We start from the raw sequence: 18,193 nt of genomic DNA, 5'->3' as shown, positions 1-18,193 counted from the left end.
ACATGATGGATGTAAGAAGGAAATTGACTACGGAGACCAAATACAGACATATATATACACTTCAAAGGATTTTTGAAGAAACGCATGCAGCAGTTGAGAGATAAAGCACTACACCCCATGAGAAAGTAAACTAACAAAGGCTGGGAAAAGAAAACACCTTCTCCCTTTAGACACAATTACATCCGTAGGACCAGGAGATTGGGAACAGGGAGAGAAGAGGAGTTTGTCCCAACAGATCATCTGCGTTTTCTTATGTATCTGGGTGGGGAGATAAGGTCTGCAAACAAAGGCTCATATGAATTCATATGCATGGTTATACAGGCCGCATCAAAGAAAGTACTATTTGTAAAGCCCCATGTCTTTGCTTCCAACAGTGTTGAAATATAATTAATTTTGATTTCATCCAACTACCCATAAATCACCATAGTTCAAGTATTCTTTCAAAAAGTTAATCAAGATTATTTCATTTGTTAGTTTATAATCATATTTGAAATTAATTTCAAATAAGTTGTCCATGCTGAACAGTAGCTACTTTAAATGTACTGTTCAGCATTGTTGTTCTAGTAACAAATTACTGACTTTAGTAAGTAAATAAAATTGTGGCAAATTGAATGCTCCTGGACACCCGCTGCTAGTTTGAGAAGGGAGGTAAGCAGCTGCTTAGTTCGCTTCTGATTTAGACCAGCTCTGTTTTGAAAGCTTTTTGAACACTTACTGTCACACTAAGAGTCTAAATCAATTCAAAATACCAAAATAGGTGAAATAAAGACATATTCAGACAAGCTCCTGCCTTTTCCAATAGCGCACATTGTTATTGAAATCCAAAGTATTTGTACTAGTTATTTATTTTTGTGCTATGTCTTTCAATGGACATAGCGCAGCTACCTAATCTAAAATGTATTCAACCAAACTAACTCCTGGTTACAGGTTTTTATCTATCTTTTTTAAAAAAATGTGTTGGACTTTGTATCTTATGGTGGAATTTGACTTTTTTTTTCCCCCTTCGGCGTAAGTTTTGAGCTCTGTCTCCTTGAGCTCCTACTTCCTGATCCACCTGTCCGACAGGTATCCACGCAGGCGGGGGGAGAAACTCACTCCAGACGAAACATACTATGGACGGAAATTTACCGAAGTTTTGACGCAACTTTGAGGATTTTTTTCTATCGTCACCGGAGTGGATCCACCTTCAAATCCAATTATGTGTCGAGTGGACGCAAGAAGGACAGCTCTAAATGTAGTTTTGCTGCTGTATTTGTTTGGCGTTTTCGGTAAGCAGAGCCTGAGATCCGGTGTCGTGTCGCAGTGAATATTTCAACATTTAACGTCAGCTGAAAAACAGGCGGTTAAATACTTAAGATATTTGCTCTTAAAAGCGGCTTATTTAGTCATTACTTATTTAGGGAAATGCTTTGTCTTGGCGAGTCATACTTGTATCAATAGTGCAGACTACAAGATAGTTTTTTTTTAATGGTATTTTGATAAGTTTTAGAATGTAAGGAAACACCATTAATGAATTTAAGACGCTAAATTTAAAACCTTATGTTGAAAGGTCAATACATAAAATAACAGTAAATAGAATATTATTCAATTTAATTGACAGGATCGTCAGTATTTGTGTGGGAGAGTATTGCATAATAACAGGCCTTTTGAGTCGTAAAATCAGGAAGAGGATCCCGGGGCCAGGCTTCAGCGCTGGGACTCCGTACTGGATTAGGACATGTCTAAAATACACTAAAACATCCTTCCAACATGAGCTCTCTTTAAATAACTTGGATAGGACATAAACAGTCATTAGCACAGACTTTTAGCTTCTGTATGTGGATATGTACTTACGTTATGCTGGGTGGTTACAATAACATTCATATTGCCAGGGTATCTATCCTGAATGCTGCTTGTGTACGCCTCCAAGTGTGTCTTTTTGGGTAAATCTGAGGTAGTTTTATTTTTGCCTTAATTATTTAAAGTTTAATTAACCAGTAACTTTTTCAAAATTTGTCATAATATGAAGTTTATATTTGAAGTATTTGAGATTTTTGAAGAAAAATGTACTGTTTTCTCTCTCATTAAATTTGTGGTTTGTATTTGTACTCAGCCTGCTGAGTTAATACAGAACTTTTTGCAAATAAGTCAATGTAATTCACCCCAGGCCCCCATTGTTCTTTGCAGACTGAGAATAAATTACACACAGGTGTATTTTACTAGTTTAGATTACTCGTATAACCCCACATGAAAAAGGGGCTGAATGTAAATCCACAGCACACTCTTCACATTTTTGTTTGAAAAAGGAAGCTTATGGGGTATGAATATTTTCCAAGCCACTATGGAAATATAGGTTCATTTAATGGTAGTTAAAGCTACATTAAGTAATGATGATTGGCAGCACCAGGACCTTCCTCCTGGCTCTGATTGGTTGTCATTCTGTTAAATCAAGGTGACAGTTTTAATTATTATGTCAAAAAACATATTGTTTATCATATACTTCAGCTCTAAATCAGATAGTTGACACAAATCAACAACTGTTGAGTTTGTACAAATGAATTCAACCCATTGTGATGGTGATATTCTGAGCAAAAATATAACTATTTCAAAAAGTAGTTATTTAAGAATAACTAGATATATTGCATCTAAATACAGATGTGTTTGTTTGTTCCAATTGTGGGGCTGTGAAATTTTATTATTCTGCATCATTTTCCTTGCTAGCTTTTTTTGTTATCACATTTAGAAACTTTGTGTCAGTGCAAAGACCACAGAGGACCTGCCAAGACCTCTAATTACCACATTAGCAGCATCCATCATGTCACTGAGATTTAGAGTGTTTCCTCTATCAAGAGTCCTCTGCTTCATTTCCTTTTTATGAGAAAATAGTTCTGTTTGTGTTGTTATCTCTATATTCACTTAATATCCTCAGTGAGCTGATGGGTTTATAGACACATGTTAAGAAACTCATAACTGTTATAGGTCTGATGGACAGACGTTGAACATGTCTATCAAATGCAAGAAGAGCAGCTGGTGAGAAACTTGTATTAATGTGTCACTCAGTGTTATGTGTACCAGGAGAGCCTTGCTGTCCTGTCACTTTTGTGACAACCACAAAAGTGACAACATTGCAACATTTCTTGGTTGATATCAGTTGTTTTTCATTTAAAAGTGGGTGGAAAAACCACTTGCAGTGTTTTTTTTGGGTTTTTTTCTTTCTAGTTCTCCACTTCAGTTTCTGTGGAACTCAAGAAGATGTGATTCAGCTCGTATCATATTTCCAATTTCTTACTTGGCTTCATCTCTTCTCCAGGTCTTTCCCAAGTTTCCTCCATCGAAGTGACCACTCCATCAGAGCTCCATGCAATTAAAGGGGATACTGTTAGGCTGCCCTGCACTTTTACCTCCACAGCAAGCCCAACAAGTAAAATGCGTGTTAGCTGGTCATATACACCACAGACTGGAGGTTCATCACTGGTGGTGAGTATTTGAGAACCTACTTGTATAATTCCTTACCATAATAAAAACCCATGTAATGTTGTTGTGTTCTCAAGCATAATACTCAAAGACAAACTAATGGACCAAGCACAGTTTGAGAGTAGTTTTATTGACACTCTGTTTTATTGACACTTAGACACTTGGCTCAGTATTAAGGCAGTGAAAGTTTAAAGAGTGAGTTTTACATAAATTAAAAATCATGGAACCATCTTGGAACTACTGCAGAAACTAATATCTAAGGTCTTCCTGATCTCCACTAAAGTGGGGGGGTCAATCAGTACCAAGAAAAATGATAGGCGTACCTGAAACGGCAGCCAGTAACAATAGATTGATTTCAAAGCTAAATTTTCCTTTTTATATTTTAGATGTGCTCTGCAATAAAAATATCCAAAGGAAAATTGGACATATAAAAAACATTTAAATGTTATTTTTTTTCATACTGGGACTGCAATGTTGAGAAGACTGAATATAAAAAAATAGTTAAATTATCTTACCATCAACTACAGATTCTTCAAAATCCAGTTTGTGATTCTTGAAACGTTTTATTCGTAAAAAAAAAAAAAAAAAAGTCTTGAGCGTCCCAAAAATACTATCATAATTTTGTTCTGAAGCCAGTGTATTTTCCTGCTAGCTGAATATGTTGTCAGACCCATAAGTTACTAATTTTGACTTTTCCTGTTTGCGGTGTGTGAAAAGCAAGGTGGAGTCTTGGGAACACATAAAGTGGTTCATTTGGTGCTTAAAATAGGGATTGCTTTTCCTAGCTTGGTTTGATATTCTCCATATTTTCAGCCTTGAACAAAAAAAACCCTAATATTTTCACTGAATAAATGTCTTTATGAGCCAGAGAGACCAAACGCATACAGATCATATTTACATATTGATAAAAAAAAATATCAGGACCTGCTTAACATACGGGAAAATTACTTGTTTTAATAGCAGGTTACTTTATTTGCATTCTAGTGTGATCTAATTCTTGAACCTATCAGTGCACAAGCTGTGATGGTAATAACTGAAGGCATTTCATTCTGATTTCATTCATTTTTGATTTGAACACCATTTGTACCTGCATGTTTGATATATTAGTCCCATGCTGAGAATTTTATGTTCCTTTCCACCATTTGTATATGTCTGCAGCTTTCAGAGTAAATATCAGCCGGCCGGCCAGCCAGCCCAACCCGATACCACTTCCTTTACTGCATTGTGGTCTTGTTTGAAATGAGTTCAGATGTATCCACTCTAAACCATAACTGCATTCAGTCTCATAACCCTGCACACTTTGGGCTAACGCTCACTCTGCAGTCCACAAAGAGTGCACCACATAATTTAAGCAGCTCCTTTGTGCTTGGAGACGACCATCAAGTGTGGTTCTTTGTAATTGCATTTGGACTGTGAGATTCTATAGTGTGGTAGCTGCAACCCTATATGCAGTAATTTCCTATAGGAGCACTCAGCATTAAATGGAAGCTAATGCTTTGTGGTTCTGCTGGTGTGGCGTGCTGTTGGTTGGGTCATTTAAGACAAAGTTGTCTTCTCTAAGTATTAGGACAGAACAACCGGCAACCATTAAAAAGTTAAAGAACATAAATCCTCGTGGATTTCTAGCGCTCGTTCTATGGAGCCTTTTCCGCTGTGTTGGATCTGAATCTCGATACGACCCACAGAAATGTTTATTTCTAAACCCTCAGTTACTTTCCTCCCAATTTCATTAGCGTCTTTGGTTTATTGGCCCGCGGGCCCCTGGCTGTATATCACACTGGGAGAGGCCATGAATAAGCATGTGAAAACCTGTCAGAAAATATCAATTTGCTGCTGAAGCTTTAGTGTCAATCAGCATTGCTGCAGTGCTTCAGTGGCTTGCATAATTACCTCTGTCTCAGTGAGAATAAACTTTGCAGATTGGAGGAGAGAGGCTGAATATTCAATCAAATATTTGCAGAAAATGATAGTAATTGGAGTATTTGGCTGATGAACTCTTCTTTGGGCCAGAAACAGATGCTTATTTTCTAAATCTTTTAGATACATCCAAGTTTTCTCCGGTTTAAAGTGCTATGTTGATTCTTAGTCTTCCTCTAGTTTGTTGCTTATAGGCCTGTCAAGCTACATTACATAAGGATGATTGGCTTTATCAGTATGAGCGTACAGTGAGTCTTTTAGAAAGTGCTTGTGTACACATAGAGTTGTAAAACAGTAACATTTATCAGTGGCTGTGATTGTTCTGTATTTGCTTTTGCCGTTATGCGGTTTTTATTTTCCGAGGCCACGTGTAACTAACCTTGTTGATGCTTCTGACAATCTTTTGCATGCTTCTGGATGTAAAAACATATGAAATGTTGCTGTGTGATCTATATTTAATAAATATTAATGCAGGAAAGCTCAAAATAGTGCATTAGAACATGTTATTAACAAAATGACCTTGCCTGTGTTGTGTTAATTCCTTTTGGTAGGTTTCAGGCATTTTTTATTGAGTGTTTAAATTGGATCAGTGTTTAAAAAATGGTAACAAATCCAAAAATACACCAGGTTTCTCAGTTTTACTTTACTAATTAGCGTGGTGGAGTTCAGAAACGTTGAGCTACAGTAGTAGTGTGATTTATCTGCTTACATACTTATCAGTTCTCTCCAGTTTTGGTATCCATTTTCTTATAATGATCTGGAATGCCATTTTCTTGGTAATCGGATGAGAAGGAAAGCTTTCTCTTTGCTTCCTGTTTATTTCACATAGCTGTGACTAAGACTGACATCCCAATTTCACACTAACCATTAAACCAGTGTTCTTTATCAACAACAAGCTGAATGAAAGAATGTGGCTACTATCACATCAAGAAACGAAAATTGAGAGCTTGAAATACTCGTAATATGCATATGGGGAGAATTGAGCACACAATATTTAAATGTTTTTAAATCTTATTTGGAGAGTATCTGTGTTTGTACAGTATTTAAATGAATAAGAAGCATAGTTCCCTTGAACACACACCTAGATACACACAAAATAAAGAAAAATGTGTAAGGTGAAATGGGGACAAAACCTCAGCATTTTTTTTTTAAGGTTTGGTGACATTAGTGACGGGCTGGACAGTGGCGCAGTTGGTAGAGCTGTTGCCTTGCAGCAAGAAGGTTCTGGGTTCAATTCCCGGCCTGGGGTCTTTCTGCATGGAGTTTGCATGTTCTCCCTGTGCATGCGTGGGTTTTCTCCGGGTACTCCGGTTTCCTCCCACAGTCCAAAAACATGACTGTCAGGTTAATTGGCCTCTCCAAATTGCCCCTAGGTGTGAGTGTGCATGGTTGTTTGTCCTGTGTGTCTCTCTGTTGCCCTGCGACAGACTGGCAACCTGTCCAGGGTGAACCCCGCCTCTCGCCCGAAACGTTAGCTGGAGATGGGCACCAGCACCCCTCCCAACCCCACTAAGGGACAAGGGTGCAAGAAAATGGATGGATGGATGGATGGACATTAGTGACCTTTTCGGTTGTAGCTTGATGGAAGGAGGGCAGAGGCAGCGGGACAATGCAGTAAATAGCCAGTGACCAGTGTGTTGAGAACGATAGGCTGCAGTGCACCTGTTCATTTGTGAAAATGAACTCAGCACCACCCTTAACCACAAAGTTATATCAGTCCTCAGTCCTCATTAGGGAACAAATGCATAATTTCCTATTCAAAATCTTTTTCTTTTTTGCTATTTTCTTGAATTTTAACTCAGGTTTTGTGATAAAAATGAGGTCTGGATCTTTTTTTAAATTACATTGACTGCCATATGTTTTTATTAGACATTAGCTTTAAAAGTGAAATCTCTCAGGAATCATTATAGATCTAATCATGATCGTCTCAGGAGTTGTTAGCCCGAGTTCTGTTATATAGACCAAAGAGTAATAAAAACAGTCTGCTGTCCAGCTGCCAAATGAAATATTGCATAATGGGGTATAGTGCTATGCTGTAACCTTTACTTTAGACAGATGTAATTTTATCACCCTTACTGAACTCACCTAGATGCTACTGCATAAATTTGCATTAGACAACATTTTGCCATAAGTTAAGGGGACATAGGAGACAATTAGTCTGGTTACATTTTAAAATGTGGCTTTATGAGTTCATAAATTTAAAGCTTTGACTAACTGATCTTTACAGTTGTTAGCAGACCAGACTGTGAATAATTCAGAAGATTTCATGGGGATTTACTGGTTTATACCAACGTTTAAAACCCTTAATTAACTGGAATGACCTTACATTTTTCTGTGATGGGTAAAATAGTCACTCTGTCTTCACTTTTTCTCCATGGCATTGTTGCCTGTAGGCAAAGTTTGGTAGTGCAATTTTCATCCTGCAACTCAAAGATACTGAACCTGGATATGATCTCTCAGTTTTAAGCTCCAGCTTTCGAGTGTAGTATCAAGGAATCTTGATTTTTCTGGCCTTCATTTCAATATTTAAAACATTTGTAGTCCTTATTCATTACATTTGGAAAAATCTATCATCATAGCATCATATATCACTGCTTTTTTTTGTTTAAATCCAGTTATATTTATAGTTAATTTTTTTGTCTAACTTTATTAGTCATTTGTCGAAATGTGCTCTAAAACATGTTTTTCTTTCCCTCCCTGCTCCCACGCACACACATACAACAAACTCGTACTCCAGATGCAGTGTTTGAAAAGGTCTTGGTCGGCGTAACAGAGTAGTGACTCAGTGTTGAGGTTTGTTGTTGTAAACAAACTGATGTGGGTAAATGTCAACTTGAGAGTTAAATTTTGCTTTCCAGACATGTGCAGATATTTTTTCCACAACCATGAATATCCTTTCCCTGTAGTTGTTTTTCTATGAACAACCTTGCCAAAATAGGACAAATGCAGTGCCCCAAGTTGAATTCTGCAGCAATTCGTCTTATTTGCTCTGAATAAGTACACTCAATATTTTCAGGTGTTATATATTTGACAGCGAATTTAAATATTTAAAGTGCACAGTTTTTGCTCAAGCTACACTTTATTTCACCACCTGGTCTTTATGAAACAATCTTTTTTGGCTTTTCTTTTCCATTGCAGTTTTTCCACTTCTCCTCCAAAGCGGAACTTCCAAAGACTGGTCAGTTTGCTGGTCGCATCAAATGGCAGGGAACCCCTGCACGTGGGGACGTCTCCATCTACCTGATCAATGCCACTCTGAATGATAATGGGACATACACATGTGATGTCACAAACCCCCCAGATGTCTTCGGCTCCCCGAAGTCGCACACTGTTCTGACAGTTACTCCGAAGCGTAAGTTAACACAGAAACAGATGGGAAATCATAATGGTGGGCAGCCCTTTGAATTCAACTGCCTGCCAAATATTTCTTGATTCAGCAGATTAAGTGCAAATATTTAGGCCTCGTTTTCATTGGGCTGCCATATAATGTAAGCAATCTGGCTCAACATTTTCTGGCTTTTGAGGTTAAGGTTGAGGATGTCTATTTGGAGAAGATCACCCTCCTCTGCCGTGTGTGTTTCAGCACCTGCAGTAGCAGCACTGCTAAAGCTCCTGAGAAAACTTTGCACATTTTAGTTGTTTATGTCTGAGAGCAGTTTCCAGGCAACCAGGAAGTTCGTGGTCCCAGTCAAATAGGACCATAAACTTCCTGTGAATGAAATTATGATTGGTGCATATAGTCATAACTGTTTATGCTAAAACGTTGAAGTTAAATTGTTTTAAATATGTTTCTGAAATGTTTGTTTTTCTCTGAGGAGAGAGTTGTGAGGAGTTTGTATTCTTGGTGTAAACTCCTGTGAGTAGCTGATGATGATCACCTTGGTAATTTGTACCTAACGACCCCGATATTCTTGCTGTCCTCAGCTACGACCATCCGCTTCTCAGATGTTGCCGTGCTCATCGCCTTTATCCTCCTCCCCTCCGGCCTCATTACCTTCTTCCTGATTGGACGGATGTTGTGTCCCAAGAAACGGCACAACCAATCAAAGGCCTACAGATCACCAATAGAGGTCACAGAGGGGTGAGGACATTTATTCTACCAATCACTGATGTTACTCTCTTGGGGATAATGACAGTCAAGTCAGCCTTCAGCAATGATAGATTCTACATCTGGATTGCTAATGCGGCAAAGGTTAAGCAAGAACTGAGGTCTAAGTTAAAGGTTTGGCTTAAGAAAGGTCAGGCGTTTTGGAGGAACGTGCTTTGAACCAACACCGTCTTCCCATGATTGATCTCTAATGTGGCTTCAGATTGCAGGCATGGACTTCATAATCTGAGCAGAGCTGCTGCTTTCTCTTTTTTAACTCTTTTGGGATTCTGGATAAACTGGTTACCTTAACATAACTATAAAAGTCAGATAGATGGATTGATAGATACTTTATTGTGTTTTAGGTGCACTGGGAAAAAACCCCAACATAAAACAAACACACCATAATATCTTTATTGCTCTATTGGGCCGGTATGGGATGCTCTCCATATACCTTGATTGAAAAATATCACGATATGTACGAGATTTAAAAAACTTAGAACACAATGTGATTGCTTTACTGAGAAGTAGTGTCAATCCCTAGGTTAAAATAAAATGAAATTGATATAAGTTATATAGCAATAATATATAAATTTATATAAGCCCATAACACACTAAGTGTGTTATGGCATTGAGATATAGCTTAGTTATACTTGATGAATGTATTTAAAATGTAAGGGGTTTGGGTGCGTTAAGTCAAGATTATGCCAAAGTATATTTTCTCCAACTTTTTAAAAAAAATTTCAATATTTTGCATTCAATTTTATTCCTGGTAATTATTATAGGTTCATTAATCAAGGAAAATTTACAATTGAAAAATTATTGGACTATTCCACCTAGTTCATCTTTAGAGTATGGGGCTTTGAGCTCAAACTGTAAATTTTAGTTTCTATAAATTGACATCACAATGTTAAGCACAACAAATAAAGTGATTACTAAACACGCCTTAAAGAATTATAGCATAGTGTAGTTTTATGACAAAATCAACTCTTGTCCTTGTATGTAAGTTTTTGAACCCCGCTACTGAACACAGCTCTCTTTCAGCTTCAGGCTTTTCTTTTCTGCTTAACATCCATTTAGTCAGAGCACAGGGCAGCAGCCATCCATCATTTATTTGCCAATTTAATAACCTTTTAATAATGGATCACTCTTTTTTTCCTAATAGAATTTAATATTTCACTTGTCTTCACTTGAGAACTGATACTCAAAATTGCGGCCTCAACCACAGTTCATGAGGCTTCGGACTGCACTGTGGCTTTAGGAGCAAGAATGTGAAAACCTTCATCAGGGTTTATCAGACATGCATGTTCATGTTGTGAACAGCAAAGACACTGAAGCATATGCACCACTTCCGACTCCAGACCAGCCAGAAAGCACCGAGCAGCAGGGTTTTCAAACACAAAGGTCTGCAGGGACTGACTCACATTTGGAGGGCAGTCTCTCCAAGAATTACAGCTTCTGGCACTGATGCATCGCTTTCTTTTGTGTGGTGATAACTCATAAAAATAGTCATTTTATAGATCTTCAAATAGTCGTTTTGTTTGAACTTGTCTCTAAGAGTTTTTTTATTTTACTTTTTTTTGCCCTGGTTGCTTGCCCTGATATTAAAGTAATAGGAGTGAAAGACACAGTGACACATTTCAACACTGGGTAAAAATCAGCTTTTGATATGTTTTATACACACAAAACACAGGTTAAAATGTGTGATACATTGCATGTTTTGACATCTGTTTGTGTGATTACTTTCATTAACGACCCTCTGCGTGTTCTCCTCCCATCAGAGAGGAAACTGGTGTCTGCCCACAGGCAGCCTACGTAAAGAGCACCACTTGCTGTGACATGTGTCTAATGGTACGTCTTAACAGTGTTGCACTTGGAAAACAATAACTCTCAGTTCATGAATAACTTGAATGGTTATGTCCACTTCATCAAATGAATAGTGCATATTGCATAACCTCATTGCATTACAGCAGGAACATTAAGATGTGTGACATACTGATAATTTTCCTGCACAGAGTTTTTAATCTCTCCCTGCTCTGGTCTCTTCAAGGACTCTGACGAAGAGGAGGAATACTACAGTATGCAGAAGATGCAACCCAGAGAAGAGGAGCATGTTGAATCTCAGTGCTAACATCCACGGTGATAGTTGTTTAAAATCTTCAGCCACTGGACAGAAAACAAAACTGGCCTTCTTGATTAGTATTTGGTCATAAAGTTTACTTTTTTTTTTTCTTCCATTTTTATTTTCAGACAGTTTCAGAAATTGCTCCACCGCAATATTTACCACAATTATTTGACTTACTTTTTACTGCTGAGCTGAGCAGATAAGATCTGACAGAATACAAAAATCCTTTATACCTTCGTGGGTTATGGTGTAGATACTTTATTTTGTCTGCAGTAGAGCTACTAAACCAAGCACCTTTAAATCAGGTGGAACCTGACAAAACAAGCCAACCAAGCACTGTATATATATACAATAAAAAATATATATATATTTTTAACTTTCTGATTTACCTAGTGTCATTTTGTTATTGTGAAGCATGTGGATGCATTTATTTTATTTTATTCTAATTTATTACCTCAGAGAGCGGCTGTATTCATTCTGTCTTTGAGTGGCAGTGGAACGTTTTGGGTGTTTGAGATTAGGACAGAATAAACATTTTGATTTAAAATTTCTACTGATCTCACTTTGTGTTCTGTCTTTCACTGTTTCATTTTAGCACCAACCTTGTGTCAGTGTACTTCTTATTGTGTGTTCTTGAGGCCTGTTGTGTGACAGTTTAGCTCTGGACGCATCTTTTTTTTAACGTAAATAAATTATTGATGAGAGAATGAGCATTGATTTTAAAACTAGACTCCCTTCTAAAAGACAACACAACATGCAGTGCTTCATCAGTAAACACAACTTGTTGAAGTCGAGTCTCCACTTATGTACTTTTTATGAATAAGCCGCTTCCTAATGTTGCCGAGTCGTTCTGCAGATCTTGGAGGTCAGGTTTGACTCCTGTGAAGAGACCGAGGGAGAACACAAAAATGAAATCCACAAGAAAACTCAGTCCTTGTTCTTTCTGACTTCTTTGTATCTCAGTTAGTTCACTCATGCCCTCTAGGCTTTAATAATTCACACACAGCTATGGTGAAACAATTATTATTCCTGCTTCATCTGAACTACCATGGCAACAGCTTACTAGTGTTGGTCAGAAAAAAGAAAATCAAGAAAATTGATTGAATGAAGAAGCCTCGGTTTCCTGCACGGACTTGATTTTCCGAGGAGAATGTGTTTTGGAGGTTAAAGGATTTGGACTCCAGACTTACAAAGCTGTATGATAACACCATCAATGTCAATGTCTTCTTCAAGTGGATACATGCAGTGGATACACACTGAGAGAAGACGGAAGAAAGACTCAATTTTCTCAGTTTTCAAAACCTTTGTGTTATCTGTCTTTATTTTATTATTAAGTTTGCATAGATGATGCAGTTCTTTACCAGCTGAAGTGCTTTTGATGTGAAATTACTTATCCAATTTCCTTTGTTCGGTTCTTTTGTGTATTGTTGGTAGCTTGAATCACAGAACGTGTTTGAACAACTCATATAAGAGACCAACAAAACCCGTGAACATCATTCACAAGACGTTGGACACAGCAGTAATGGCAGACACACAAACCGTCTCCAACCTCACCACAGGAAATTCAGCTTTTTGTTATACCAGTGCCCGGTTACGGAAGGTGAATATCCCTCCAAATGTTATTTCTGTAAATGTTTCTATTTGAGATCCTAATGCAATTAATTTTTAATTTACGTCACATAAAGTTGGATGCGAACAAGTTTCACTGCTACCAGAAGCCACAACCAGCAAGAAGAAGTTTTATTTGGAGGAGTTTGTGTTACTGCTACACATTTTGTTTATTGTTACAACCCTCTGCAAATGTTTCTGTATAGCTGAGTAGGTTTGCATCGCCCAGTTGGAATCATCTATTTAAAGTCCATGTGGGATGTGTCATATACTGATATATAGCAAAGGGCTAACTATAAATAAGCTGATAATGACTACTTTTAGCAACTCTAGGAAGCCAAATATTTCACAGTTCACGACCATCTGCGCTGCTTGAGTTCTGACATTTGCGTTAGCATTCTACAGGAAATTAATCAATTACAATAGTTATGGTCAATTAGGTGAAATTGGCCCTGGCCTTAATATTCTCATATACTGTAGCTTGCAGCCTGTATATTACTTGTGAACCTCGTTGCCTTTCACAGACACGGTGACCTTTCATTCTGCAGACGAGGAGCTTCATCACAGCGAGGAAAGTGGTACATTGTTAATGGACAAAGCAACAAACAGAATGCACTCTCAGTGCACAGGGCTGACACTGGGTAAGGAGTTTTCTTATATGTACAGAGTGAAATTATACATTTAGTAGATTTATGTGTTGAGGAAATTCAAGGATGCATGACATGATTTTTTTTTACCCCGTCTGCCAAGTTTTAGCAATTGTGTGTAGCATAATACCTTAACGGGGGTTAAGATATTCTCACCCGCAGCCTTAGAAGATCCTCCAAGTATGCAATAACATCAAAACGCTTTAAAATACCTTAAATGTGAACATTACTATTGTAACCATACAAATAGTTAAAATCATTTGCAAAGACACGCTTCATAAGTTTTAAGGGATTACACATTCATTGAAGACTCTTGCAAACCCTCTTTATCTGCCTTCAGCTGGGCACACATTGAATGTTAAATCTCTCTTCCACTGGAACTGGAGATGGACTGAGGTGAAAATGAAAGGGGGAAAAAAGAATTAAGTTTAACATAACATTACAACCAGTTATACTGTAATTCTGTAAAAATTGTGCAAAAATGACTTGGTTCTTTTTTTTATTATTATTATTATTTAATAACCAACATACTGAAATAATGCAACTCTGACTCAACAGTTGCTTACAATTTTTGGCTACTCTGCCAACCTCTGAGTACAACTATTTATATTTGTTTTGTGACCGGAGGTACAGTCTGCCAGGTGTGAAGCCTTGCCGAAGCACACACCACGGCAGCGCTGGCCGATCAGTGCGACATTATTGATTTCTGTGGTCGGCAAAGGCTGCAGATTCAATTGCTTAACAAAACAATCAAAGAACTGGACATACATTAGCGTAGCAAGTTGTTCAGGAAGCAGGAACAGCTATAATGTCTGCTGAGTTAGTTTCCACTCAACTGCAGCCCAATCTGTTGCAATGGCAGATGGACTGTTTTCAAAGGCCAGCCCACACACTCTCGCCCAGTTTCCACAGATACTACAGCCCCGGCCTCAGCCTGATTTCTGACTCCTGGTAATTGAAATGTTTTGATTATTATTTTGGTTGAGTATTTTTTTTCTTTCTAACAGCCCTCTTCATTTAAAATGGGAGCTGATTATTATTTGTTCTCTCTAAGGACTTGTATCAACACTTCCAGAATGGGGACTTGATTTTAAGTGATTTGCTTCTTAATGTTGAACTGCTGATGCTGTAAATATTTTACCAACGGTGAAATGCACTAATGATGACTGACATAGATGCAAATCTTTGGTAATTATAGATGAATGCAACATAAAATAATGCATGAGTGTAACATGGAATGAAATTATTCTAGTAATTCAAAAGAAAAAAAAAAGATTCACTTTATACTCTTGAAAAACAAATCTTGCCCAACCACTAGACTACAAGTTGGTTAGTGAATTGAGTTTAATCTCAGTGGAGAGGCAAGTGTTCTGCGAAGGCCTCAGAACTTGTTTACAGAACATTAGTGAACAAATAACATCACAATGATCAAGAAACACAGCAGACAAGTTCTGGATAACGTCGCTGAGTTGTTGTGGTGTCCTTCAAGACAAGACATATCCATGTTCTAGCACAGTGGTTCTTAACCTTTTTTGAGGTATCGAACCCCCCAGTTGCATATGCGCATTCACCGAACCCTTCTTATTCCAACCCTCCACCCCACTCCCGACACACAAAATACTTTGCGGTATTCTGATTTAGTAATGTAATTATATTAGCTGTGTTACCACCCCCACACCACTAGAGGCAGTACCAACCCAGAAAAGATGCGACTAAGGAGCAGATTTAGACTATAGAATTTGGTAAAAACTGGGAGCTTTGCTAAAGTAATTAAAGACAAAAGTTCAAATCCATGCTGAGAGTGGAACTCCTTCAATCAGTGCCCCTCCACAGCACTGATTAGCTAAGCAATGTAACGTGATCCTCTGCAGCAAGTGATGGCAAAGCGGCGCGTCATCACGGCTTTACACAAGTGTGTCTTTACCTCCGCGGCAGAGGCTCCGCCGAACCCCTGAGACCGACTCATCGGTTCGATCGAACCCAGGTTAAGAACCACTGCTCTAGCAGGAACACAGCCATATACAACCGCGGCTACAACGCAATGGTTTAGATCAATGTTTCTGAATCCAGTTCTCAGAAACCACTGCACTGCATGTTTTAGGTGTTTCACTTTTAATAGGATTCTGCAGCAATTGATGGCATGATGAGGGGGTTATGCAATCATTTGACTTGGGTGTTCTAGAACAGGTACACATCTAAAACCTGCAGGACAACGGTGCCTGGTGACTCAGATTGAGAAACATTGGTTTATATCGAAGTATGAATGACCCTGTGAATCGAATTGAAAATCTGTGGCAAGACATTCAAATTGCTGTTCAGAAATGCTGCCTGGCCCCAGTCTGAATATGAGTTAGAATTATTTACATTGCAAACTGTGGCTCAGGGCATTGAGTTTCTGTGTGCAACCTGCCAAAAACCAAAGTTTGCTCATTTTCTGGTCCATTTTGTGAGGTATGAGTGTTTCACACGTGGGCTGAAATCGATATGTAAAATTTGGCTAGTGTATATGGAGATGTGTTTTAAAACTGTGATGACTGCGTCTTCTGTTGATCTGTTTCCAGATGTTCTGTCAGGATGAGCAGTAATGGTAGAGCTGATGAGAGAAAATATAAAGGACAACAAAACCTGGTGATAGTCACCACAGGACTATGCCTTTTTTTGGTAATGTTGTGATTGCAGCTGATGTCATTCTGAATTCACAATTGTTTCTTATCCGTTACTTCCTAAATTAAGAAAGCTGAATAAACAAGCACTCTTGTTTATTTACATTTATTAAAATACCTATTTTATCGTGTTTCTTCTGGGAACTTTATTTGTTGACCTCCTTTTTCATTTTGTCTCAATAAGTCCAGGCAGAACACAAAATATCATCCATTTTCGTTTGCCATATCTAACGGTTATTGCAGTGCAGCAGCTTTGTAAACGGGGCCCTAAACTGGCAGCTGTTCAGCATGAATGTGCATAAACTATGCAGAGGTAAAAACGAGATCAGGCACACTCAGCAGAACCCTGCATTATTACACAGCTTGTGTCACTGTGCCTGCTACAGACCATGATTACACCAAGTGATGATGTAGTGCTGCCAAGTAATGGTGCTGGGTTTTGAACGTGTGACAGCAGTGACCACTGGGCAGGAGGAAGACGTGGTGGTGCCAGTTGATGAGTTTTTTCAGTAAACTGGAAATGCCTCCAGGTCTTTCTCCTCTCCTTTTTTTTTTCTCACGCCATCCACCCCTCTTCCCTTTCATCCACCTGTTTTCCCATCCTCATTGTGTCTTTGGCTGAAGCCTGCTGGTGTCAGAGCGGGGGTGGGGACAGTTTTGACACCACTGTGTGTCTGTGTGTGTGCGTGTGTGTGCGTGTGTGTGTGTGTGTGTGTTATGAAATACAAATACAGTGTGTGGGTGTTTGTATGAGCATGCGCCTGTAAGCCTCACTCTATGCTAATGGTTCTAATAGGGGGAAGTGCTTGCCCAGTCCCTGTTCATTAAACCAGACTATGTGCAAAGGTGGACACAAGAGGAGGAGGAAAAAAAAGAGAGAAAGAGAGAGAGAGAAGCAGTCCGCCTGTCTGCCACACCCGGCCTTCTTGCTTCCTCCTCCTGCCATCATTCCTCCCTTTTCTTCCTTCTCTCCTTCTCCTCCTCTGCTCTTCTGTGTGGTGTTTCCATGAGAACAGAGAGCGCTGGGTACCGAGGGGGGGTTGAAGAGAGAGTGAGGGTGGGTGGGTGGTTTTGGTGATGTGGGTGACGTGTCCTAAAAGCACTGAGCGTGCATGTGTATATGTATGTATGCGTATGTGTGTGTGTGTGTGTGTATGTCTGCATGCATCAGCGCTCATCGCTGCTCTCTTTCATACGTCTGTGCTGGCAGGAGCTGCTCCCTGGCTGCGCCAGAAAACATGCTTCTGGCATTTCCCTGAAAATTTGGGCACTGCACATCCAGGCATATAATCTGACACACTGAGAGCCTTCGCAATCTGAGAAGTCGACAAGCCCCCCACCCCAGCCCCCCCCACACACACTCTTCATACTGGAGCCAAACAAAAAGAAAAGAGACATCTCCTCATCTGTGTGTGAGAAAAAGGGGTGGGAAGTAACGCAAAAGTAAATTTGAGCAGAATAAAATGAGACCGCTGTGGCAAATCCTGGCTGGAGGTGTCCACTCAGTTATCAAAGGGGGCTGCCTTTTTGGGTGGGGCCGCAGCTTTAGCTGGAGCTAGGCTGAAAGGGAGGAGGAAGAGGAGGGTGAGAACATGTAGAAGAGAGGAGTGCTGATCTAAAAGTGATGGTGGAGGAGGAGGAGAGAGGGGAAGGGAGGGGCTTAAAGGATGGGCTTGTAGGCATTGTCAGGCAG

The 18,193-nt window shown here is 39.0% G+C and overlaps 1 protein-coding gene across 1 annotated transcript; it reads left to right on the top strand.

The window, feature by feature from the left end:
* Positions 1-1,039: 1,039 nt before the first annotated feature.
* Positions 1,040-12,133, top strand: mpzl3 (myelin protein zero-like 3). Its single transcript, XM_008426063.3, has 6 exons — positions 1,040-1,268; positions 3,290-3,456; positions 8,509-8,722; positions 9,295-9,451; positions 11,239-11,308; positions 11,508-12,133. The coding sequence occupies exons 1-6, from the start codon at positions 1,199-1,201 to the stop codon at positions 11,586-11,588; spliced, it is 759 nt and encodes a 252-aa protein (XP_008424285.2). The 5' UTR covers positions 1,040-1,198; the 3' UTR covers positions 11,589-12,133.
* Positions 12,134-18,193: the final 6,060 nt, after the last annotated feature.

This window comes from Poecilia reticulata, chromosome 13 (genome assembly GCF_904066995.2).
Source record: "Poecilia reticulata chromosome 13, P_reticulata-male-v2, whole genome shotgun sequence".
In the NCBI taxonomy this organism is placed as follows: domain Eukaryota; kingdom Metazoa; phylum Chordata; class Actinopteri; order Cyprinodontiformes; family Poeciliidae; genus Poecilia; species Poecilia reticulata.
This window is presented reverse-complemented; position numbering and strand designations above follow the sequence as displayed.

Excerpts from the sequence above, each read along its gene's own strand:
- mpzl3 (XM_008426063.3), top strand. The coding sequence starts at position 1,199 with ATGTGTCGAGTGGACGCAAGAAGGACAGCTCTAAATGTAGTTTTGCTG. Across the intron at positions 3,457-8,508 it reads CTGGAGGTTCATCACTGGTG|TTTTTCCACTTCTCCTCCAA; the intron begins GTGAGTATTTGA and ends TTTCCATTGCAG. Across the intron at positions 9,452-11,238 it reads CCAATAGAGGTCACAGAGGG|AGAGGAAACTGGTGTCTGCC; the intron begins GTGAGGACATTT and ends TCCTCCCATCAG.